Source organism: Aphelocoma coerulescens, chromosome 3, assembly GCF_041296385.1.
Source record: "Aphelocoma coerulescens isolate FSJ_1873_10779 chromosome 3, UR_Acoe_1.0, whole genome shotgun sequence".
NCBI lineage: Eukaryota > Metazoa > Chordata > Aves > Passeriformes > Corvidae > Aphelocoma > Aphelocoma coerulescens.
The window spans coordinates 6229623-6254289 of NC_091016.1; the positions used below are offsets into that span (position 1 = coordinate 6229623).

The following is a 24667-nucleotide window of genomic DNA, read 5'->3' on the forward strand; positions in this document are numbered from 1 at the left end:
GTTATGATTCCAATATGCAGAAATTTATGCTCTTTGGTGGAGCAAAGACATGGCCAAAGCTAAAGTAATTTTTAACTATGATGTTTTGCAGACCTCTTACCTCCAATATGGACTTCATTCTGTCACTGAGTATTAGTTGGTGCTTAAGCCAAATGCTGCAGCTTTATACAGTTATTCTGGAAGAAAACAGTGAAGCTGTAGTATGAAAGGGAGAAGCACAGGCCCACAGGAGGTTTAAAGACGATGCAATTTAAAGTTGATCTGAAGAGATAAAAGACTGCTCTCTCCTCTACCAGCAGGAATTTATAGCCAGTTCCATACTGCAGATTTTTGTCAGGGCTGGTCAGGAATGAGATGTGTTCCAAAGGTCTGGAGGCACAGAAGCCAAAACCCAAAGAATTAAGGATGGGAATTCATGATTAGTCCAACCTATTCTGATTTTTTTAACTGCACTATGAGCGACCTCACATGCTTAATTATTTACCTTGACACTTGCTAAATTTGCTTTGACTTGTATGTGAAAATCTGCAAATCATCCCAGATTGCATCTACAGGTTTCTTTGCCTGCATTTCCAAGTAACTTCAGAGGCTATATTTGGAAACATGATCTTCAGTCTTAATTTGACAAAATATTCCTATCTTAGTAAACTGGGGGGAGTAAAGCAGGATAAACTCAGGAAAGAAGTTTGAAACTCTTTCCAATTCCTTGTCAGAGTGTGTGTTTTCACATTTACAGGCACAAACCACAAGCCCTTCCCTTTTAGTGGGTTCATTATGTTCAGTGAATGTGTGGCAGCTGGCCGACAGTGGGATTAATGATTTGATTTTTATCTGTGCATTACAAGGACTGAAAGCCTTGGATTTTGCTCTGAGCCTAGATCAGGTACAGCAATCACATTCCTATTTGCTTTCTTCCAGCAAGGAAGTAAAATTAATAAAATTAATGGAGGCAGGCTATTCCTTTTCCCCAAAAGAGTTTGAAGGATCTGCTCAAGTGCTCATGGCTTTGGAAGGGAAGCCTTGGAAGCACCTTTGCCCTGATTGAGACCATGAAATAGCAACTAGTCATGTCATAATTACCAGGACAATAAGAAAGCCATTCAGTCTGGCAATACTTTATGATTACTGTGCTTAATGCCCTACCAATTATCTTTCCCTTTGTTAGTTTTTTTTAACCCAGAAAAAGCGTGCACAAAGAGGCAACATTATAACATAAAAAGAAACATGTGCACACTCTCAATTTATTTTTAATTATGCTGATCATTTTCCTAGCCTTTGGTAGAAACCCTTGGCAGTACATCAAGTCCTGATTATTTATTTAGAAGTGTTACTGCTTTCTTTTTCTTAGGGAAATGTAATTTTTAAGACCAAAGGTAAAAATCCACAAAGAAAGAAGTGATTTATAGCGAGCCTGGGCTAACTTAAAGAAATGTCATCTTTTAGAAACTTTTTTTACCATCTCATCATTTTTTCTCACAAGTATCGTATTTATTTCTTTTTTCCTTTGAACGCTTAAAGTGCAACTCTGCTTTTTTCTGGCATCTCACCTCTGGTTTCTGCTGTGGGCACAGTGGGGAGGGACTTTGCAACATTTCTTTCAGCAGCACCCAAAAGTCAGAGACAAATGATGACATATCACACTCAGCCTTGCATACTTTGTTGGCTGTGCAATTTGCTGTTGTATATGGGAAATGCAAAATATGAAAATCACATGCCTGTAACACGTTTGGCTAAAAGGAACAATGATATCAGCAGTAGGTTGCTGAGGTATCTGCTGAGCACACACAGCCAGTGTGGGACTATCCTGTTCACCCTCAGCATGTGCTTCCCTGCTTACAATCTGGTATTTCAGTTCTTTCTAGAAAAATGTCTCATGAGGGGCATGTTCTCTTTGTTGCTGTCTGTGACCTCTCATCTACCATCCTCCAGCTTTTCTGTTCTCAGTGATTCCTCAGTCGTCACTGTTCCTGCTTATTATCTGCATTCAGCATTTCCTTGAAACCTTCTTCACCTCCAAAGCCTCCAGAACAGTTTCCAAGCTGACAGCACCATATGGAAGGGATGGATAGCTGGGTGATACTATCCTGCTGCTGGCCACACATCCTGCTTTGGTCCAGTGTAAAGTGTTAAAAACAACAGGCAAGGCTGAGAGTCGTATTCTGACTGACGTACAAGCAGGAGCAGAGTATGTCACAGTGTGGGGTCTGATCTGCTTGTCCTGTGCATGGTGAAATAGCTCAGGAGGAAAATGAATTCAGATAAATGTGCTGTGTGTAAAACAATCTCAGCTGCCAGCACCTTGTGTGGCTGCTGGAGTGAGGAGCCAGGCTCCCAGCAGTTTGGGGCTCTGAGTTTGCACACTGCAAACCCCAGTGTATGATCCAAGGCACTGATTGCTTCTCCAGGACTTGCCTGGAGAGAGGAGATTCAGCAACTCATGTTTGTGCATGGCAGAGGGAGGATACAGGCACCTCATGCTGGGAGAAAGTGCTGGGAGAGAGGGAAGAAGCAGCTTCTGGTTCTAGAATAGTGAACAGTCAGGTGATTCCAAATACCTGGATCCAAACATCCCCCAGTTGGGGAGGAAAGATATCTTAAATAGATAGCAACTATGTTTTAAGTCCTTGTATTTCAAATAACTTTCACTTGGAAAAACAGTAGTGGATGAACCCATCAAGGATGTACTTCCTGAGAAATGAGCAGCTTAAAGCTGTAGAAGTGTAGAATTTCTCTGTGTGGGGAAACATGGGTCATGTCCTCAGCTTACATCAACCAGCACCGGCACATTTTGCATAGTATCCTGTCAGATATCATTTGGCCAATTATATTTTTCAGAAATGTGAATTCTTCTCAAAATCCATTTCTCCTTAGCCCATATAGAGTGATGGGATGCAAATGTTATCTATGGTATTACTGTAGACACTGCTTGTATTGTAGAAGGGAATACATAATGCTTTCAATTTCCAGTATTAAAAAACTGATCTGTACTCAGGCTATTAAAAATAGACTGGAAGTGTTCCCTTTGTGTCTGTGTTATCACATTTTGGAATGCAAAAGGGGTATTTTAAAATAAATGCAAATAGAGACTCACACAATGGAAATTTCTAAATAATATATGCAGAAAAACATTTGAGGGAACATTCCTCATATTCTGTATTTCAGAAAAACAAGCTGTTGGGACTATTAAAGCATGTGCTAGCGTTTTACACTCTGCCTGGGAGTCTTTCTGAAGATTGTATGGTTCAGAGGTTGAATATCCTTTTATCCTTTGCAGGAATCCTTCCAAAACGTCTGAGCCTTATTAATAAGGTCGTGTGGGAAGTGTCATATGGCAAGTGATGCATGTCATGATTTTCTTAAGCACTTTTGAAGGTGAAGGATCTTGGAGCCCAAAACACTTAGCAGTGATAACCACCAGGAGTCTCTCAGGAAATAGAGTTTGTTAATCATAGAATAGTTTGTTAATCCAAACTCAAAATGCTCTGAGGGAAAAGAGAGACAACATTAGAACAGTTTTCTAAGTGAAAGTGATTTTTTAGGCAGTAGAGTTCAATGGATCCCTATGAGAGCCAGGATTTCCTAAGCAGATGCTTAGGGATGAGTACATGGAAATGTGAGTTGTTATTCCCTGATCCATGCTTATGGTTGTTTGCATCCTGCAAAGAAAAAGAGCCACTACTTAACCCAGACACTGGAATTGCACCAAAAAGGCTTTTGTGTGAAGAAGGATAATCTTCCATAACCAAAGGTGAAACAGGAAAAAGCTAAATTCAAAAAAAAAGAGACTCGTCACTTTGCTGACTCCATTTGGATTTTCAGAGCTTTCCACCACTGGCTCTTTTGTTATTAACAGATATTTGCCATTGGTTCCAGCAGGAAGTGAGAATTCTTATGGATTTCAACAGGAGTAATGTTAATATCTTGTGGAGTATGTATGATTGCTCCAGCTCATGTATCAGACAGAAACTGTAAACAGAGATTTCCAAATAAGAACGGTTCTGTTACAGTTTTAGTACAAGGTAAAAACAGAGCAAAGGCAGACAATGCTGTTTTGTGAAGCAAATCCCAAAATGTGTATTTCCCAGCATAAAACCTAAACATGGAATCGCAGAGACAATAAAATGAGGATTAATCTGCATTATATTATATGCCAGTCTAGATGAAGTATTTATATGTCCCCAGTCAGCAAAGAATCTTTGCTGTAAATGAGCTCACTGCCTCCTTAAAAAGGAAATTAATTTCCTTCAAGAAATCCAGGAAGATCTTCTCAGGAAGTCTGCTAGAAGGCAGGAAACTGCATCCATTTTCTTCACATCTCATAGAAGCACAAAGCCATTCTTCCATTACTGTTACCTCTCTGCTGCAAGAAATTTGTGTCTGAATGACTGGAATCAAACCTGTTGCAGCAGATGAAGACAACCTGGCTGGATATCCTTCCCTGAATCCAACTGGACTTCTTTGTTGGCTTGGGTTGGGATTTTTTTTTTTTTTGTATTTCTTTTTTAATACTTCCCAAGTTTGGAAAAAATGAGTTTTCCTTCTTAATTTTTAGATTTATATTATCTCATTATTGGAAAAGGACCGTTTAATTGAATTTTTCTCTACATAATACAGTATCACATCAGGAAATTTAACTGACCAACTCATTGCAGTGGTTAGCATATTAAATATTGATTTGAGACCTAATGATGGTGCCATTAGTGTCTGCAGGGGGTTTGTTTCATCTTGTACTAAACTGCGTTGCATGTTGTGAGAAAATGTGGTCTTGGTCTCCTGAGTTGCCTCTGAATTTCACACTGCTTGTCAAAGGATAAAATCTCTCAGAACTAAGCTTTTTTATTATTATTATTTTATTTTATGTATTTGATGCTGCCCATCAGAAGCTTTTGAGCTGGCTTCAGCTGGGTTATTTCTCTGTTTGACTGAGGGCAGGATCCGAACCATGACACTGACTGTGCCAAAGTAATTTCCATTGCGTTCTTACTCTTTTTGTGTTCCTTGGAGTGTTACTTCTCTCAGCCGAGGGTAAAAGCTGATGTTAACTCTGATTATTGTTAGATCGGTTGTATCTATTCCTGAGGCCCCAAATGACTTCCCTTTCTTTGTGTTCTGTCCCAGCTGGACAGCTGGCTGGCAACTCCTCAGTGGAGATGTACCGGCAAGTGCTCCTGTCGGGCTGCCGCTGTGTGGAGCTGGACTGCTGGAAGGGACGCACAGCAGAGGAGGAGCCGGTCATCACACATGGGTTCACCATGACAACTGAGATATCCTTCAAGGTACAGCACTGCAGCACACTGATGTAGCTGGTTTAGCTGGGGAGGGCTCTTTTTGTGCAAAACCATCACAGATATATCACTGCGAAGGTGGGAGGGGCAGAAATGTGAGGGCAAAAAGATGCTGTAAGAGGAAATTACAGAGCAGCTGCAGACTTGTTGGAAGGGAAAAGAAGAGTTGCAGCATTTGGACCTTGTATGGGGAGAGAGGTTCCTTGTGGTCATGGCAGTGTGAGAAAAAGGGATTATGTGGTGTGATAGCAGTGCCATCTGGGGACTGGGCTCCATGCCCAGGTCCGTGATCCTGTGCATGTCCCTGCAGCAAATCTCACAGGGAGAGAACCAGCCAAGGCAAGAGCCAGGACTGAAGGACCTGTGGTGGCACAGCCACCACAACTGGTTCTGCACAGAGACAAATGGGGGTGTGAAGGCATTGTTGGGTTACAGCCTCCACAGGACAGAGCAGGAGGCCACAGGATTTGGACAGCAATAACCAACACATCAGTTCACTCCTTCTCTCTTCTCTGCCTGGTCACTGGGAGTAGGAGGTGAAAGTCCTGAACTGAGGCAGGAAACAGCAGCTAGATCTCAACAATTTGCAAGCCTTTAAATTCCTGTGGGCAGAGAATATGGTGCTCACGGCCAGATGGGCAGGCTCCATCCACAGGACCCAGACACTCAGCATTATATTTAGAAAAGATCAATAAGTGTATGTGCACTGTTATCCTTATCCCTGGTACTTGGGATCAGATCTGAAGCACTGGAAGGTGAAAAGGAAAAATTAGTATCTTTGGAGACTGTGAGGGGATATTTGTGCCTTGCAAGCCCTAAACAAGTCATCTTTATTATTGAATTCCATCTTCCATTTCCTTTTCTACAGTATAAGGTAGAGACCTTACCCTTAGCAATAACCTTAGATTGTTATCTTCTTGTTATTCTTAAAGATGTTTTTGATCTGGGGTTTTAGAGGAGCACGATGGAGGTGTTTTCCTGTAGTGTTAGGATTGGTGGTCAGTACAGCTTATAATGATACATCAGGAAATCATTTCTGAAGTGTGAAGAAATAATTCTTCTTCATCTGAGACGCTAACTCACCATGGAAATACATTTCTAGACTTAGCCATGTGCAAGAATATGTGGGAAAATGTTCATTATTGACTTTGGTTATGTTGCAGGGATTATGTGTGGCTTGTGTGCCAGCTACAGCTTTGAGACATTTCTCTCATACTTGAAACCTGTTGTTGGGTGGTTTTTCTTGCCTTCTAGTGCCTTTCTTTAGGGAAAAAAGCGAACAGTTCTGCCACAGACAGAACACCAAATTTCACTTGTACCAGAACACTCCTTTTTTTTCCAGTTTGCTTTCTCTATAATTCTTCCCTGATTGAGTTAATCACAGAAACACGTAAAACAACCTTCTTGCACGTTTGTTATTAACTTTCCAGTTACATTTTTGTGAAGCCAATTATGTTTACAGGCATGGGGTTTGATTGCTGGAAGTCCTTTAATTAAGGAAGATGGCTCTCAACTGCTTTGGTCATGAGCAGGAATTTAAAACAAAATTAATCTGATTTTTCAAAGGATCATTAGCAGGAACAAGGATTATCCTTGGTTATTTAAATGTTCAACCCTTGGCACTGTGCTGGCAGGAGAGATATTGGAAGGTATTTTAAACCTACTCAGGAGTATTTCATCAGTCATTTCAGGGCAGTCATGTTTTAATCCACACAGAAAAATGTGAAAAACATCTCGACTGCCGATTTCTTTTCACCACTCAAAGTGTGTTGCTTGGCTGGGGAGGAGCAAAATGGCAGTGAAATAATGTGTCAGGAGTGTGAGAATCAATTCATGTCTTGAATGCTGAATCATTTATCAGCTCACACTTTTGCCAGGACCACGGCACAAGGATTCTGCTCAGTCTGCCGGCTTTCACAGCCTCAGACAGATTTCCTGAAGTGCAGAGGCAGCAGCACTGTATGCTCCTCATCATTATGTTCCTGGGGTTTTTGGTTCCTTGGTTTTCCCCTTGCTCCATGTCTCAGAAATCCGTAAGGTTTTTCTCAGCTGTGGCTTGTGAGCTGCTGCTGGGGGGGATCCTACAGGGAACAGCCATATATGTCATGGCATACCCCGGAATGTCTGTGTGTGTAACCATATTTACACCTTGGAGACTGCTTCAGGTGAGTCATTCTGCAGCTGGAGAGAAGTATGGAACCTGCCAGCTTGTTCCTCTCTGACCATGGAGCATTTACCTTTGCTGAACCAGTGTCTGAGCTTTTCATCCTCAGATCTCATCACTTCCATCCTAATTCTACTCTTCCAGGTTATTTTTCCCACTCATGCAGGATTCCATCCCCTTTTGCAGTGGGAAGGCAGTTGAAATTAAATGGGCCAGAAGAATGTACCAGAGGCTCAGTTTTTGTTTTAGGAAGTGGATTTCTTACTGATTCACTTCTTAGTTGAGCCTCTAAAGTACAGAAAATAAACAAGAGGACTCCCCAGAGAAAGCTTGTTTAAAATAAATACGTCTTTTAGGTTTTAGTCATCCTTAAGATTTGTCATGGCAGAGACTTATGGGTTCTTAGAAACTCCAGAGTTTGCCAGTAATGCATATGAAAAGTCTTCAGTGTTTTTTGTTCTTTTGGAAGAGAGATTTGTTCCAAGAGGGAAACATTTCATCATTTGTAACAAAGAGTGCATTTATTGTGCACCCCACTAAAATCATCATTATCAAATGACTTTTTTACTGGATTTAGGGTTTCCATTTTCCATAGACCTGAAAGGAAACTTTACGGAAGTTTCCTTTCTGAGTCCTCTGATAATTACCACAGAGCCAACTGTTTTAATTAAGATGTCTTTTTTCCTGTTTTTTGCTTTAAAGGGATTTCTGTTTTCAAAAAAAAAAAAGAGAGGGAACTAAAAAGTGAGTCAGAGGAGCTAAGGATTTTATGGATACGTGCTTGTGCTGATGATGTTTAGAAGATCTGCCTTTGTCAGAGCATGTTTATTATTGCACAGACTAGCACATGAAAGCCATAGCTGCAGGCATGGAACAACTCCACACAAAACCCAAGATTTACATTTAAGCTATTGATTTTGGCAGACATAGGTTATTTCTTGAGAAATGAGGTGCTTGAGACTCATCAGACGTTTTGGAGATTTGATTATAGTTCAGGTTGAAAAAAGTGGTTGTGGCAAGAGCACATCCAGAGCTTTCTGGGATGTTTAGGAAGGAAGGTCTGATCTCAGGGAATTATTTCAGAGCTCGTTGGGTCTTGTCTGTCTTCAAAGACTAAAACTCTCCTTCTTTAGAGAGGTAGATTTGTAACTGTGTTTATTTTGATTCTTTAGGAAGTAATAGAAGCTATTGCTGAATGTGCATTTAAGACATCACCCTTTCCAATCCTCCTTTCCTTTGAAAATCATGTGGATTCGTAAGTAATTACCACATTTTCTTGTCTGATGTTTCATTTTTGATAAGGTCTAGGCCTGGAATTGTGTGTGTGCACTTGTGACACAAACAACAGCTCTTATCCAAAAATGAACTTGTACCAGCCTCAGTAACCGCGATGATCAGAATGCACTGGGCCTCTTCTTAAAAACCTTCCTGAATCAGAACCACTTGTATGAGAGGAAGTTTGATTGTGAGAGGTATTTTGTTAATGTTTCTGTCTCAGTGTGTCCTGCTGGAATGCAGCAATACTCCAAAGAAAATGAGGCAGTATTTCACCTGCTTGTGACCCTATCCTGTGCTATAAACATATTCAGAATTTGGTCTGTGTCTTGTGTCAGAAGCAGAGGCCAGAACCATGGACTTCCAGGATTGCAAAATAGGTGGTGTGGATGGCCAGGAACTGTTCATTTCTGCCAAAAAAATAACAGTTTGCATAAGTTTATTTCATTTTCTTTTTTTTTAGTTACAAGAAAAAGGACAATTTTTCCATGTAAGAAAAGAAAAATGAGAACACTACTAGCTTTGTCCCAGTGATCTATTTTATTATTACAGTTTTGATTTTTTTTTTTATGTTAACTTTGGTTTTGAATGCAGAGACCACATCTGCATGTTTCAAACACATAACATGTGCCTTAACTTGAATTGCCTTTTCCCCTTCCCCTTTCCAACACTTCTGGAGGCAGTTTAGACTTAGAAACTAATTTTTGGAGTTTTTTTGTTTTGGGTTTTTATGGTTGGTTTGTTTGTTTGTTTTGTTTTTTAATTTTTAGATTTTTTTTTTCAGTGTAAAATAAAAATATTCCTCGGGGCAGCTATGAATGTTTTTATACAAATCAGAAAAGATGTTGGCACTTTTGTTTCTGAAAGAGGAAAAGGGTGAGGGCTAACTGCTTTTCCATTGTTTTAAGAAGAACATTCTCATCATAAGGAAAGGAACTGGTAGAAGAAGCTATGTAAGAATGGTTTTAAAGAACAGATGTGACAATACTGATCAAAAATTATGTAGGTAGAAAAATCTAAAATCTGGAAGCTGAGGTCCACTACCTGTATACCTCAGAGTGTAAATTTACCTTTTGTGGGCAAATATGTGTTTGCTCTGCACACATTTCGAGGCCACGTGGTTATGATTCAAACAGCTACCTCTTAAATCCTGCTTAGTTATTCCTGTCTTCCTCTGAAAGACCACACAGATGCTGGGTTTAATTTCCTTCTCTAATGGCTCCCTCATTTCTTTTTGGTGTATATTGTGTCCCTTTGGACTTGCTTGCACTCACCTACTCCTGTAGGTTTGAACTCACAGTGTTTCCAAATGCAACCTCTGGCCTTTAGGAAAGATCTCAACCATCATTTTTGAATGTATTATATTTCATACTCATTCTTCTGGATTTATTGTAATATACATTCACTGTGTTACTATAAGGCAGAGAAAAAACAGCAGCTAAATTATTTTAACCACAAGGGTTACATTTTTCTTCCTTTAAAGTCATTAAGACTTAAATCTTGAACTGTTCCAGGGAGATCTGTTCTATTTTAGGAAGGTAAAGAACTAAAAAGATTTATGAAATAAACTCCTGTCAGATGTAAGTTATATACAAAAGTGGCTTTAAAATTATAAGATGAAACAGTGTCAGAATTAAAGGTTGTGTGACACTGCAGGAATGTCACAGAAAAGGAGCAGAGTTCCTGCTGCACTACTCTGTTATTTACAGTTTGCCCCACAGAAGGCATTGGACCTTTCTCTCCAGAAACCTCCGGCCATGGAATAATGGATTAACCTTATGTGTATTCTCTGATATCCTTTTCCACACACTGCTAAGACACAGCTTTTTAGCAAAGCAAGTTAGCAAAAACACTGCCAAATATTTTCTCTTTCTGAGGCTTTTCTGCTAGTGATTATTCTCTGCTATAGTAGATGATCAGATTTAATGTGTGTGTTTTCTGATTTTGCTTTGGCTGAAAATATTTTCTAGTTATTTTACCAACTGCTACAATTATCCCTTCATTCCTTCACTAGTTGCTGCAGAAATCTGCAATTAGTCATGCCACTCACAGAAAGCTTCACCTAATTTCATGGAATGCTCCTTTTGTCTTTTCATTTACTTGGAATGTTGTTTTTCTCTTAGATCTTAAAGCTGGGCTTTGCCCTAAATGTTAAGAAAAAGTGCTGATGTTTTTATAGAGTTGCTGTCAAACAAATCCTTTTTTATCAATTCCTACTTCTAGAGGACCAAACATTTTTTCTGATTTTCAAGTTGCAAGAGTCGTTTGTGAAATTCTCGTCCCCTAGAAATTTTTGGCATTGGCTTTAACAAAAATATGGTTTTAGCCTGTGTTCTGTATTCCTGGCTTTTAAACAGACTGCAATTATCAGAGGTAAATATGTTTCACATTACCACCGTAGAGATGACAGTGCTAATCACCACTGGACTTAAAATGCAATTTTTCTTCTTCTGGTTTATGTTCATGAGAGTATTTTTGACACTTTCTGTCCACCTAGGGGAAAAATCACTTACTAGCACATTGTGTAAATCATCTCATTTGCTTTCCTTTGGTATGTTTCCTAAAAGGGCTCCTCTCCAATATCTTTATGGCACATTAAGGATTTTTATTTTCTTTACTATAACTCCACTATTAGTGTATTCTTTCTTGCCTGTTTATATGCAATAAACCTTTCAAAAAAGAGGCAAGCGTGTAACTTTTAGACAACATAAAATATTATGTGTACCATCATTTATAATGAAGTCAAAATGTGCACACTGAAAAAAAGACCACTAAGAAAAGCTGTGGTTCTGTGAAAAAAACAGAGAAGTGGCCTGAAAATGTTGAAAAGACCTCAAGAAGACCTTGACGTTTGAAATGGGGCTTGCAAGATGATAAGCAATCTGCAAATCTGAAAGCAGACACTCTATAATTAGAAATGCACTGATGACATAGCAAAAAGGTTAAGTGATCCTTGAGCAGTATCCATATAAGATTGCTTCCAAGATTAAATTTAATTACAGTTATTCATACTGCTGGTTGCTGGCTGGAATTGTCGCTTCAAATATTAACAGGATTTTTATCACTTTTTCATCCCACACTTCAAATTATTTTAGACTCTTCTGGGAAGCATCTGTGCCTTTGTCTTATGCAGGGGAAGTATCTCTGCAGAAGTGATAAAAATGTAATGTTGGGAGCAGTAGTTGTGCCAAAGAGCCTCTGTGGTTGTCCTTCGTAATAGGCACGATACAAACACAGTAAAACAAAGTGCAAGCAATACAATAATGGTAATGAAAACATTTCTTAATCTTCTTTATATTTCCGTATCTCCAGGTGTCATGTTCCCCCTCTATCTCCCCTGGCACATTTTGGGGGCATATATAATTAGTCTCTGTGCTACCTGTCCATGTCTGCACAGGGAAAATCATAAAGCAGATAAAGTCAGCTCTTTTCAGACAATCAATTTTCACTACAATGCGTGAATGCTGAGAGAATTTCCAGTAACAGTAGATGTGGACCAAGAAATACCTGGGTTTTGACTTCATAACTAAATTGGGGGAATGTACTGATTTAGAAAATTTGGTGTTTCTGTTGCTCTGGTTCATAATTTCCAAAGAATGGAAAAGAAAAAGAAACTGGTATTCCAACTTTTTTTTAAAAGACTTCAGTAGGGCTATGGAATCTGCTGTTCCTAATGATCTCTCCCTTGCAACAATACATACATAGATATGTATATTAGGGAGAGAGAGAACACAAAAATCTACCACACAGTTAAATGCTGGTACTCCTAAATATTTTTTTATTCCCTCTTAGGAGCTTTTAAAAGTATCTGTACACATAGTCCAGTTCACAAATTCAAGTAATTTTGTAATGTCACAATTTTCCTCCTTTGGCCTTGTTTAGTACCTCAAGGGTTTTTTATGGTATTAAAACCCATTAGTTTTTCACGTAATTTTTCTACTTTCTGCCTCTGGGATGCAGTGACACTGGAATTTATACGCTGAACCAACATAATGTTGCATTACATTTTTCTCGTTTGCAAAAATGAAAGTTCACACTGTGCTCTCTTTGAGGTAAACATGTAATTAAACACAGAAGATCAGAAGAATTTGTTCTAGCTGTGGTGGTAGCTGGAAATTTATTAGGTTTAACTCTTGCTTTTTTATTTTTTTGAATTCCTATTGAGAGTTCTTTTTGGAGTTGTGCCCATTTAAGGATGATGATGATGTCACATCTAATTACTATGGTTTCAATAAATGCACTCTTTTGATTCAAGGAGGTGTCCTTTGAACTTTCTGGGTTCTGAGAGCATGGATCTGTTCAAAACACACGCTGGTGGAGAAGACTGAAATAAAACTCTTTCTAATGACCCTGAATTTATGGCACATACACACTCTGCTGGCTGGAGTGATGCCTTTATTTCCCTTCGTAGCTGAGGGTTGGAAATATCCAACACAATGTCCGAGCCTGATCTGTTCTTCTATCACCTTCTCCTGTGTGGGTTCTTCATTCTGCTGCCTTGCTTGTCTTCGTCTTTATTTTCCATCCTTGGCTAAAAGTGCCTTTTAGCTGTTGTGCAGAATTGGCTGCATGCAAAAGACAGCACTAATGAAATGCTGTCAGGATTTAAACTGCATGCAGCTCTTGCTTTGGGGAATAATTTAAAGCTTCCTCGCAGTATTTTTTGTCAGTGACTGAGCTAATGACTGGTTTACCCCCTGTCTGCTTCCAGGGGCATCCAGGATGCTGATCCCAGGGAAATTACATTTTCTGAGTGAAATGTCATTTGGCCACCCAACCTTTATCTCAGCCCTGGTTTGGCCACACTGACCCTGGGAGTTGGTAACCACTGACCAGCTGGGCACAGCTGGGGTTGAACTCCTGATTTGCAAGAGAAAAATGAGCATTTTTTTTCTTTTTTTTTTTCTCAATACTCAGCTCTACTTTGTCATGAAAAGTAGCTCCATGGTAACATAACGGCTTATAGCATCCCTGTCTCTTCCATGATATGCAGATCCTAATTAACAGGAGCTGAGGAAGTTATATTAAGCCATATAAACCTGTCCTTTAATCGAGACTTCCCAACAGAGTGTCAAAAAAGGAAACTTTGAATGATGCCTCAGCTCAGATGCCACGCATTTTAAACAGGCACATATAACAAAAATACTCCGTTTTCTAAAATTAGAGTGCCTGTGGTACCGAGCTGCATTTTGAGATGATTGGAGTAATATTTCTGAGCCATGTAACCTATCTGCAATCCTAGAGCTTCCATCACTGATATGCAGGAATTATTTCATCTTCTGGTTGCACTTTGGGAAAATTGATTATAAGCAAAGTTTGCTGAGGTTCAGTTTACTTACAGAGGATGTTGTGAAAACTGCTGTAGTGCAAGCAAAATGCCAGGCACGTGCATAAAGTGACATGAGGGGGACAATATTTAAATTCTGAATAAAAGTATTGCCTGAAAGAGGCAAATTCATGTTATGGTCATTTCACTGTTATTCAGTTGACTTACGCCTTTACTTCGTGTGTGTTCCTTTTGATGAACTCTATCAGAGGAATTGAAATAATTGCATGATATATGTAGGTCTCACTGAAAAATTCACACAATTGGATCAGGAAATTATATCTAGTTTAGGGCTATTAGATACTCCATTACTGCTGCTTTCACTCTGGAGCATTAGTAGGACTCATTTCTTTCTTTCTTTTCTTCCCTTTAGCCCTAAACAACAGGCAAAAATGGCAGAATACTGCAGATTAATATTTGGAGATGCACTGCTTATGGATCCATTGGAAAAATACCCGGTAATGTGGCTTGGTGTTTATCATATCACAAATGTCTGTGTCAATTTTTATTTAAGTGTCTCAGTCCCGCCTCATTCTTCATGTAAAGCCTTTCAGCCCAAAGGAGGGAGTTAAGCAATGTGAGCTGTTGGTGACTTAAGCATCTTTTCTGATGCAGAGATTGCACTGATACAGTGAATTGTGATTTTCTAAATGCAATTGATCCTCATAGCTGCCATTTTATAACGTAGAGTCTCATATCTGAGCTAATACTTATTTTGGTTATTACTGCAGACATTTCATAAAGCATTTTTCTTCCTAAGTGCCCTCAGTAGCGCTGTTTCATTTACTGTTGACATTGCCTCTTGTGCAAAATCCATTTCATTTTAACAGGGCTTACAAAGGTTACAGAACTGTCTTGTACCACGTGGTCCCTAAGAAACTGCCATAAGCTTGTTTCTTCTGTTGTTCTAACAAATCTCTCCTCTTTCTTCCTGTAAGCTGGAAGCTGGGGTTCCTCTCCCAAGCCCTATGGATTTAATGTACAAAATCCTGGTGAAGAATAAGAAGAAGTCTCACAAGTCAGCAGATGGGAGTGCAAAGAAGAAGCTCTCAGAGCAAGCTTCCAACACTTGCAGTGATACATCCAGTATGTTTGAGCCTTCCTCTCCTGGAGCAGGTAGGACTTGGATCTACTGATATTCTCCTCCCTCAAGCACAAATGCTTAATTACAGCTCCAGTCCCACCCAACTGCAGTGCTCCAGCAAGGTAAAGGTGCACCAGTGCGGGTTGCTCAGCAGGAAACAACGTGAAGTGTCTTTCATCCAGGCGTCTGTTCTGTGAGGGCTTGTGGCTGAGGAATCCTTAGGGAATGACCCAGGGCTCACTGATGTGTGCTAACATTTGTCTGCACTGCTTATTAAGGAGAGGGAGCTGCCAACTCCTCCACCCTTGGCTGCCTTTCCTGTGTGCCCAAGCCCAGTATCAAACATAAACGTTTTCTTTCTCCTGTCGCCTCTGGTCTGTGCCTGCCATTTGGTGCCCTTCCAGACAGAACCCATTGCCCAGGAGAGCTGCAGAGGGTCTGCAGTGCCTTAAGGTTTAGGATAAAGGGATGAGATCCCTGTTCCTCAGGCAGGGAAGGCTCAAACTTCTATGTCCTGCATTAGTTGGGAACGTCATGGACCTCTATTTAAGGTACTATAGGATGTTTTTCTGTTCCAGAGATGAAAACATGCAAAACCAAGAAAATCTGTATATCCTGGTGTCTGTTCCCTGCACTGGAATTTCTTCTCCTACAGAGACTGAAATTTTGTGTTCTTGTAAGCACAGACATTTATGCCCCAGCAGTAGAATACTGAGAGAGTAAATTGGAAGCTCTGCTGGAATATCAGTTCATTGCCATTTGCTATTAAAAAGTTTTTTCCCATTGGTTGTAGTTTTTTCTAAACTCTGATTAACTGAGCTGAAAATTCTCATCCTGGCAGTTTGCCCCAAGCTGAATTAGCAAGAAAGAAATCCTGCTTCATTTGTGGATAACATTGTTTATCCTATTAGCAGCAAAGAAAGAGTTTTCAACTGTTGTTTTTAAGAAACTATGAAAAGGCCACGCTTTGGAGTAGGCTTTGGATTTCAAAGGAAGAATCATCCTGGTGTCAGGGATGACTTAATACTATTTTCTTGATTTGATTTAGACAAATCCCAAGCAGGAGAAAAATAAGTGTGTGTTCCAGCTGCCTCCTTTCCAGCATTTGAAATCAGCCCTGGGTTCCTAACTCCCCATTTTTGTTATGAGCACATGGTGAGGACAGTGGCAAAGAACGCATCCTTGGCTTTCTGAGGGCCTGGGCTGCATAGAGCACAACAGCTTTGTCTGTCAGGAGCCCTTCTAGGAGCTTTTCTAGGAAGAGACCTGGGCTGTGAATAAAGATGGTGATGATGATGCAAGGCAGAAGGGTCATTTCCATAATGGAGTGTGTAATTTTACAAACTAACTCTGACTGTTATGCCTGTATCACCTCTGTAAGAGCCTCTGATTATGAAGATGAGTGCTTACAAATTAGAAAATGCTGGAACTGAGGTTGCAAAATTGCTGTGGTCACTTGGTTCATCTGTGACTGCCAAAACACATTGCTTGTAATCCTTGTGTCGGCCTCTGTTTCTCCTTTAGGACTTGTGCTTCTTTCTGAGAATGCAATTAGTCAATATTTTTCCTCTCTGTGTCATTCAATACTTGATCCTAGACAGAGCATCCTCAGTGAGTGTCTGTGGGGGTATCCAGGCTGCCTGTGAGCTCCTGACAAACAGCAGTGAATTTATCTGAACAGTACCTGTGGGAAGTGCAATAATATTAAGCCAATTTTATCTAAGGACAGACAAATCTGACAGAACTTAAGAACACTTTAGGGATGACTGACGAGGAGCACCCAGGATGTCATTTTTCTAGAGTACTTTGAATTTTTAAGTATTCAGAGCACAGCTCCAGAGATAATAGCTACAGCTTACAGCTATGAGAATGCAGCATTTCTGTAAATGAGGTGTCAGTTTTCTGTCTGCAAACAGTTAAAATTATTCACCATATTATAAGAACATTGTGGTAATGAAGAGTTTCCACATGGCAGAGCTCAAGAGTCACCATGACACCCCTCCTTCTCACATCTCTATACTGGAAACATGTGGTGCTGGAGCTCTGCAAGCCTTGTTCTCCTTTGCACCCAATACCAGTTTCTTTGTGCAGTAATGCAATTAATCATAAGCCTGATTTTTAACATTCCTCAAAATGAAGTGTTTCAGTACTCCAACTTTAATATAATCTTTATATTTAGCAACTTGGACATATTATTCAAACTACTCTATTGGTTTGTATAGCTCCTGTCAGAATGGCTGCTGATCTCCAGGAGAAAGTTGTGCTGATTTAGCCTTCTGGGGATTCTAAATGAGTTTTTCACAGCAGTGCAAAAAAAAAAGTGGAGATTCATATTGGCGTTGATATCAAGCTTTGCTGTGTCTTAAGCTGCTTGAGGTCAGATTTAAACCCAAATAAACCCATGTTTTTGATATATTTATAAGACCATATGAAAGTGGGGTGCTGGTGAAATAGTAGCAATATTAAAGAAAGACTTCTGAGCTTTGTGGGATGCCTTGCAGGATGCCCATGAAATTGATGTAGGAAGTAACTTCCATACTGGTCAGTGGAAAAAACCTTCTCTAAAAGTAGAGCAAAGCTGACAAAGCAGAAGAATTTCTGAGATAACTCTTGCGAGATAGATTGTAATTTTGGTAAACAAGCATCTTAGACCTGGCTGGTTTTGCACAATGAACAGAAGAAAACAAGCAAGAGTTCCAAAGAAGTTCCATCGCAGTGCAGAAGGAACAGCGGCAGTTCTGCTGGGATGTGCATTTCACCAAAAGCAGGCCCATACTGAAAGGAGCTAAAACTGGCTGATGGAGCAGTATTTAAATATTGTTAAATAAGCAAATTGTTCGTTTCTCACTGATAGGATGATGTTTTTGTCAGAGCAGTGGGTGCTGCAAGGAAAGAGTCATGGGAAGACAGAGAGAGAGAGAGGGCAGAATTGGCTCCATAGTTTCATGATGTCTAAAAAGAAAACTGGATAAAAGGTTTTAGGCTCAGTGTATGTAACTGCATTAGTACATTGCTGCTGATGCCAGCTGAGGCCGTGGCCCATTGCTACAAAGAAAAATGATTTATCGAACTGAATAAAGTTTATTTTTCCCTTTTTAAAAATCGGCAAGTGCTGATATACAGTGGAAAAAACTCAAAAGGTGATTCCCCCCCAGGATGCTGGTGGCTGCCCAGATGTTGCAGAGTTAACAAGCTGCACCAGCAAGTACCACATTCATAATTCATCCTGGCTGTTGTTTTGAAAGGGTCTGAGAAAGCAGATTACCAGATTCCTCTGAATTTCAAGCACTGTCTAACCTTTGCTTTTATTAGGCTCTCAGTATCTGTCAGGATGATGAAAATGGATAATGTTTAGCACGCTGCTTTCTCAACCCAGGGATTTGGCTTGTCATTCCCGATTCTCCTGATCATCCTCCATTCAGTATTACTGTGTTGAACCCCTCTACCCATCAGCTGGGATTCAGCCTCCTTTGTCCACTCATTATTTTTCCCAAGGAGCACTTTCATGCTTCCCCCACACTGCCCCACTCACCAAGGACTGCTCCTTGAAAACATCCTTAAAACTGCCCTGTTGTTTCACTGGAGTTTCCTGTGCTCTTCTGTGGATACAATATTGCTGCTAGCAAGAATTTTTCTTGTTTCTTTCCAGTCCCGTGAGATACTTTTCTCTCTCATGGAAGATGTTAGCAGAGTGCTATAAACTATGAACACCTGCGACCTTGCAGAGCTTTGTCTATGGTACAGTAGAAAAATATTTTGACAATGGATGTTTTAGGGTTTTAGCCAATCACCCCAAGGGGTGGCTGATCCTTTGACCAATTAGACTATGAAGAAAAAAGTCCATAGCAGAGTTTGTAAAATAATTAAATAAATCAATCTTGCTGCACAATTCCTGCCTCTTGGATCTCTCTTCTCCTCCCTGCAACTGCGGGATACCATAGTACTCTTCTGCCTGTGAGTGGTTGGAAGTATCTGTTCTATCCTGTGGTCGGGAGCAACATCCTCTAATTTCTTGATACTCTTCTGTCTGCCTCTGTCCATGGGCAGGCTTCTGTTTGGCTTCCATGGAGAAGGGCTCTATTTTCACTGTATTTGTGTGCCACATAGCATTGAAGAGGTCCTGTGCTGACCTGGCCTTGTAGTCCCATCTAATTGCAGATAGTGATGATGGCATTACAGCTAATTGTCCCTTAGACACCCTCAGGGTGGCTTTGTGTCCCTGCCATGAATCAGGGAGAGAGGGCTGGATGTGAGCACAGGCTGTACTGCTGAGGGAGAGGCAGTACAGATGTACCACACCTCCTGAAGCACTTATTTTGATTCCATGCTGGCAGTCCTGTGTGTTGCTTGTCCTGGTTTTGCTGTCTGATGCAGAACTTGAAAATGAGATTTGATTTCCTTGGGAGTATTTGTGTTCAGTGTTTTTAAATAAACAAACAGTGTGTTGCATACTTTCCTCTCTGGACACTTCCAGCAAGAACAGGCTGTCATGTACCTATCTCAGAATGCTCAGAATGGCCAAAATCTGCCCACCTCCCCCTTCTTGTGGACTTTGCAAAGTGTTATTTTGCCAGTCTGGTTAAATCAGTTGAGAGCTTCCCATCCAAAGATTGTCAGTGCAAATCCTGTGAGAGCTTGGCTGGCTCTCTGCATTGTGCTGAGGCTCCCTGAGCCATCCCTTGAGCCTGTTGAGCAATCGTGTTATTTTCTTCAATGAAATGTTCAGGAAGAAATGTGTTGATGAATAAAAGCCTGACATTTCAACATCTGCATATGGAAGGAAATGCAGGCTGGGTAGTCATCATTTGGTTGTGAAAGGCACACTCATGTGTGCTCTCCATGCTCAGAAGGGGCCCACTGGGCCAGATTTGAGGCCTACTGGAACAAAGAGGAGTTTCTTTATTGACTCAGTGGGACTGGGATTAGGCCCTAAATTGACAGGAGGAACTGAGACTGAATTACCATTCTCTGGAGAGTTTGGGAATGCTGCACAGTCATTAGATTTTTGAGCTGCCACTGCTGAAGAAAGCTGGAAGGCTTGTGGAATAACGTCTTTAGGGAGAGCTGTCACTCTTACAGGTGTGGATAAGTGACTGCAGTAAGTAAATCTTCTTTTCCAGAGTCTTAAGATGCACAGGGTACACTTTGTGACAGCCAGGCCCACAGCAGGAATTTCTAAAGGCAAAGATAAGCTTGATATTCCTTAATGGTTTAATTTCAGATGCAACCAAATCAAAACACTTTGGAGGCGAGGGGAGCCCTTCGTTAATTAACATGAAGGAATTTACGTCTTGCCCGTCGAAATTTGATGAGCTCACTGCAATTTGGAGCGAGGCAGTAAATGTGTTTTATTTGGCCCCATTTACTCCGAGTGCGTTTCCAGGGAAAGGATGAGCCTTAGGCATCTCCTCCCATTGTTTGGTTCGCACTACCCTCAGCTGGCGCGGCTCGGCTCAGCTCTGCTCCAGAGCCCTGACCGAGGCACCCCAGAGTGCTCTGCCAAGGGAATTGCTGTGGAGCTCCTGCTGTTTGGCTCCTGTGCCAGACCCTCCCAGCTGTGCTGCCTCAGTAACACATCCAGAACAGATGGATTTTGCTGAGCAGACCTCGGTAGCGCAGCACAGGAGAAGCTCACTGATTTTGATTGTGGTTTCTTCACCCTGTGCATGCTGTTGCTTCCTGGAGTGGGTGAGGCATTCCCTGGAGGTCCTGCATGGATCCTGCAACAGCAGGAATTTGAACTCACATCTCCAAACCCTTGGGCTGTGTCCCAAACTCGGGAATATCTCTCAGAGCAGTCTGTGATACTCTACCCACACACTGAGCACACTGCACTCTTCTCTCAGTGCTGATTGCCAAAGAAAAAGCATCAAGCAGCTGCAAAGGAAGGGTTCTTGTTTGGTTGGGCAATAAAAACTTAAATCAATGCCGAAAATGAATGAGTCCCTCGAGAGCAATGAGTTTGATTGGTGCTGTGACAGAAAGCACATGTACAGTGCAGGCTGCTCCGAGCAGTGCTACTTGCATGTCTTGAATTTGTCGCTGGTAATTGTCGCTGTTGCCTCAGCCAGTAACTATTTTCTGCTTGAAACTTCTCAGGAGAAGCAGAGATGGAGAGCGACGATGATGATGACTACGATGATGACTGTAAGAAGTCGTCGATGGATGAAGTAAGGGCGGAGATGTGTTTTTGGGGATTGGGTCGGCTCCAGCAGCTGCAGGTTCATGCGCGTTACTAGGAGTGGGGCTGCCATCCAGTGGAGAAAGGGAGGCAGAGCGCCGGGAAGCACCGCACCAGCTTTTCCAAGTTGGTTGTTGGTCGGTTTGGAAGCACATCTTTGCTTTGTTTATTTATACTTTCATTTTCTGAAGATTAAGAACAAATAGCACCACAGCAGATCAGTTTTAAGCAGCTGCCTGTGGTGTGTTTAGCATTGTTGGAAGAAAACTTGACATCAGAAACTTAGAGCTGTATTTATTTTTTGTCCGACACTACTGATAAATGTGCTCAGCATTGTGCATGGGTAGAGGTAATGCACTCCCTTCCCTGGGAGCCACGTAAAAAGAATGAGTAGAGCATCAGTATAATGTAAACATTTACATCTTACACCCCATCTTGTTCTTTCCTATGTGACATTCCCTACATGAAGCATTGCCTTCGCTAGCCAGGGGCAGTGAAAGACACCACAACTGATGTAAAACTGGGCTTTGGTATTTGTGGCCTCTGATAGACAGACCCACACTGCAGCATTTTTCCTTCTCTTCCCTAGGGTACTGCTGGAAGTGAGGCTATGGCCACGGAAGAGATGTCTAACCTGGTAAACTACATTCAGCCTGTGAAGTTCGAGTCATTTGAAGTATCAAAAAGTAAGTAAGAAACATCTTATACTTAAAATTACCTGGCAGGTGTTTGGCAGAGTTCTTGAGGAGTGCTGCTTGGCTTCCTCTCAGTTAGATACAGGCACACAGACAGAAAATGTTCCCTTGCTATCCAGCCAGATAGATCCATTTGTCTTTTGAAACCTGTTTAGTTTAAATATCCAACTTCCATCAACAGTAAACATGCTGACATTTCAAAAACAGTGTTGAAAATTATGTGCTTACATTGTCTTTGTTGTCCGTGCCTAAAGAGTAACAGTTTGAGCAAGGTGGTCCTAAATAGTCCCACTTTCGTTTTGCCTCTGGTACTTCTACAGAAGATTCAGGGCAAGCAGAGTCTGCCCTTCCCCACATACAAATTCACTTCCCTGCCTCTCTGTGTTGTATAGAAAGGGCTGTAATTTCACCCCCTGCTGGCTTTTACAGAAGATGCCTTGCTAGGAACGCACTTGGTGGCATCCTCAGTGAACACTGCAGCATCTCTATCTTCTGTGATGCACACCCCCCCACTGTTTGCCTGCCCTTTTTCACTTTGTTTTGACAGGTTTTAATGTGCTTTTGGAGCTTTCTTAGTTAAAGAAGTGTACAGCATTTTAATTTATTCCAGAATTGTGGTGTCCTTGGCAGAGGACAGGTAATTGCTGCCTAAATCCATGTCTCTGTACAAGATTTGGCATTTGCTTGTGATGAATAATAAACATGTAAGAAGTTCCCAAGTGTTCATTTGTATGTGGGTATTTATACAGATACCACACATGAGCAGTCACAGAATCATGCAGGGAGCTGTGCTTGTTCCCTGTAGTAGTGTCCCTTTGGATGTTTATAATCTCCTCCAGCTCTAATGAGAGTTACAAGAACACAGTGGGAAGGAGATGTGCCTTCTGGAAAGGAAGCCATGTGAATCCTAGCGCTACAAGTTGATGCAGCTGTTATAAAATTGTCTCATGTAGGGTTTTTTTTTCCTGTTCACATGTCTTTGCCTTTCTGTGTTTTGATTTTTGTAAAGATCTGCTACTGTCCAGATTTTTCTCCTAAATCTTGATGTGACCTTTGATCAATAATTCTGTTTCAATGAACTCATATTGTTAAGGAATTAAATTTTTGGCATTTGTGTCAAAAAAAATCAGTATGTGATAAATATGTCCCTGGGTGGTAAATGCTGCTGGCTGGCTAAAGCACGACTTGGGTGTTCTGGTCTTAGTCTTGGCCTGGACTCACTGATGGATCTTCATTAAATGAGCTGAATAAAGAAGGGATTAGATGAGGATTGGTTTTCAGTTTGCTTTCTATCCAGCTGTTTCCCAAAAATTTTACTTTTGTTCACTTCACTTTCTTAAGTATAGAGATCCATACTTGTCTTTTATACATTTTTATTGTTTCAATGTTATAGCACTTTTCTAATTTATTATTTTTTATTCAGATTTTTTTTGGATTTGTGATCCAGACCTCCGTGGTGCTAACAGTACCTCACTGCTTGTCATTCACACGTTCTAAAAGTGCATTTTCTGGTCTTGCATCCAAGTTGTTAACAGAAATATTGAATAGCCGTAGATCTGTACCAGTCCCCTGACAGCCCTCACCAGAAACATTCCCTCTCTCTGGCAGCAAGTAGCTCTAACTGTACTTTTCCACGTTTTTCAGACAGTTTTCAATGAGTTATTTGTTCACTCTGCAGTAATTTCCTCCTGATAAGGTAGCAGGGTGTCATGTATCACGAGGGAGAAATGTCTCTCCTGCACAGCCTTTTCTTCAAAAGGCAGGTCCCTTAATCCTCTCCAGATACTACAAGGAAATAATTGTTCTTATTTTAATTATGAGTGTGATTAAGCTCTGGACAGTTGGTAACCAAATCTTTTAACAGCTACCAGCTCTGGTTTCCTACAAATACTCTCCTTTAAGACAAGGCTGAGAGATAAGAGTTTATTAGTACAAGAAATTCTAGCCCCTACATTCTAAATAGGATAAAAGCAGTATACATGTGTGTTGCTAGTGCTGTGCCATCAGTAGGAGGGTAGCTGGAATAAGAATAATCTCAGTGTCTTTATGAGAAGCTGAGATGGAGGTGAGCCAGCTGGAGAAAGAAAGGATATTTTGTGTTAGAAAGGGAGTGGTAGAAGAGCAGCCTCTAGGGAATAACAAGAATCTCAAACCATTAGGAGATAACAGCTGTGAATAATAGCAATAGCACGATGGTTGCTAATTAGAAATAGGGACCACCATAAAGGGTGAGTCCCAGCTCTCCTAGAGGCAGAGAATTACCTTTGGAATCCCATGTTCATCCTCTGACTCTTCAGCATGGACTGAGAATGGTTTGTAGTTCTCAGGCTGGCAGCACATTTTCCTCTCACACTGGCCAAAACAATCTAGTTCCTCATTTCTTTGGATCCACTGCTTCCTTTTTGGCTCCCTGTGAGGACAGTGCCCACCTGTTTCTGTCCTGCTCCTCTCTGCTTTTGTTCAGTTTTATCCCTCTCCTGCAGCTTCGCAGTTTGACTTTCGGGAGCTGGCCAGCCCTGCCTCCTGGCCATCTCTGGATTGCTGCAGCACAATTACAATAATTTCTAAACCTGGGTGAGGTCAGGCCTTTTCTCTGCCTTACTGTTTGCTTTCAGTAAAGTGCTGAGGCTGGAGAGATCTTGCTCCAACACAGGCAC

The 24667-nt window shown here is 41.0% G+C and overlaps 1 protein-coding gene across 7 annotated transcripts in view; it reads left to right on the forward strand.

Annotated features, from left to right (window-relative positions):
* Positions 1-24667, forward strand: part of PLCB1 (phospholipase C beta 1) — a 382634-nt gene that overhangs the window by 277692 nt on the left and 80275 nt on the right. For all 7 annotated transcript variants that reach the window (XM_069008957.1, XM_069008960.1, XM_069008958.1 and 4 more), the window contains 6 exons: positions 5119-5276; positions 8622-8704; positions 14424-14508; positions 14989-15166; positions 21234-21304; positions 21905-22001. In XM_069008957.1, the coding sequence (XP_068865058.1) occupies positions 5119-5276; positions 8622-8704; positions 14424-14508; positions 14989-15166; positions 21234-21304; positions 21905-22001 (672 nt within the window). The remainder of the gene's footprint in view (positions 1-5118; positions 5277-8621; positions 8705-14423; positions 14509-14988; positions 15167-21233; positions 21305-21904; positions 22002-24667) is intronic.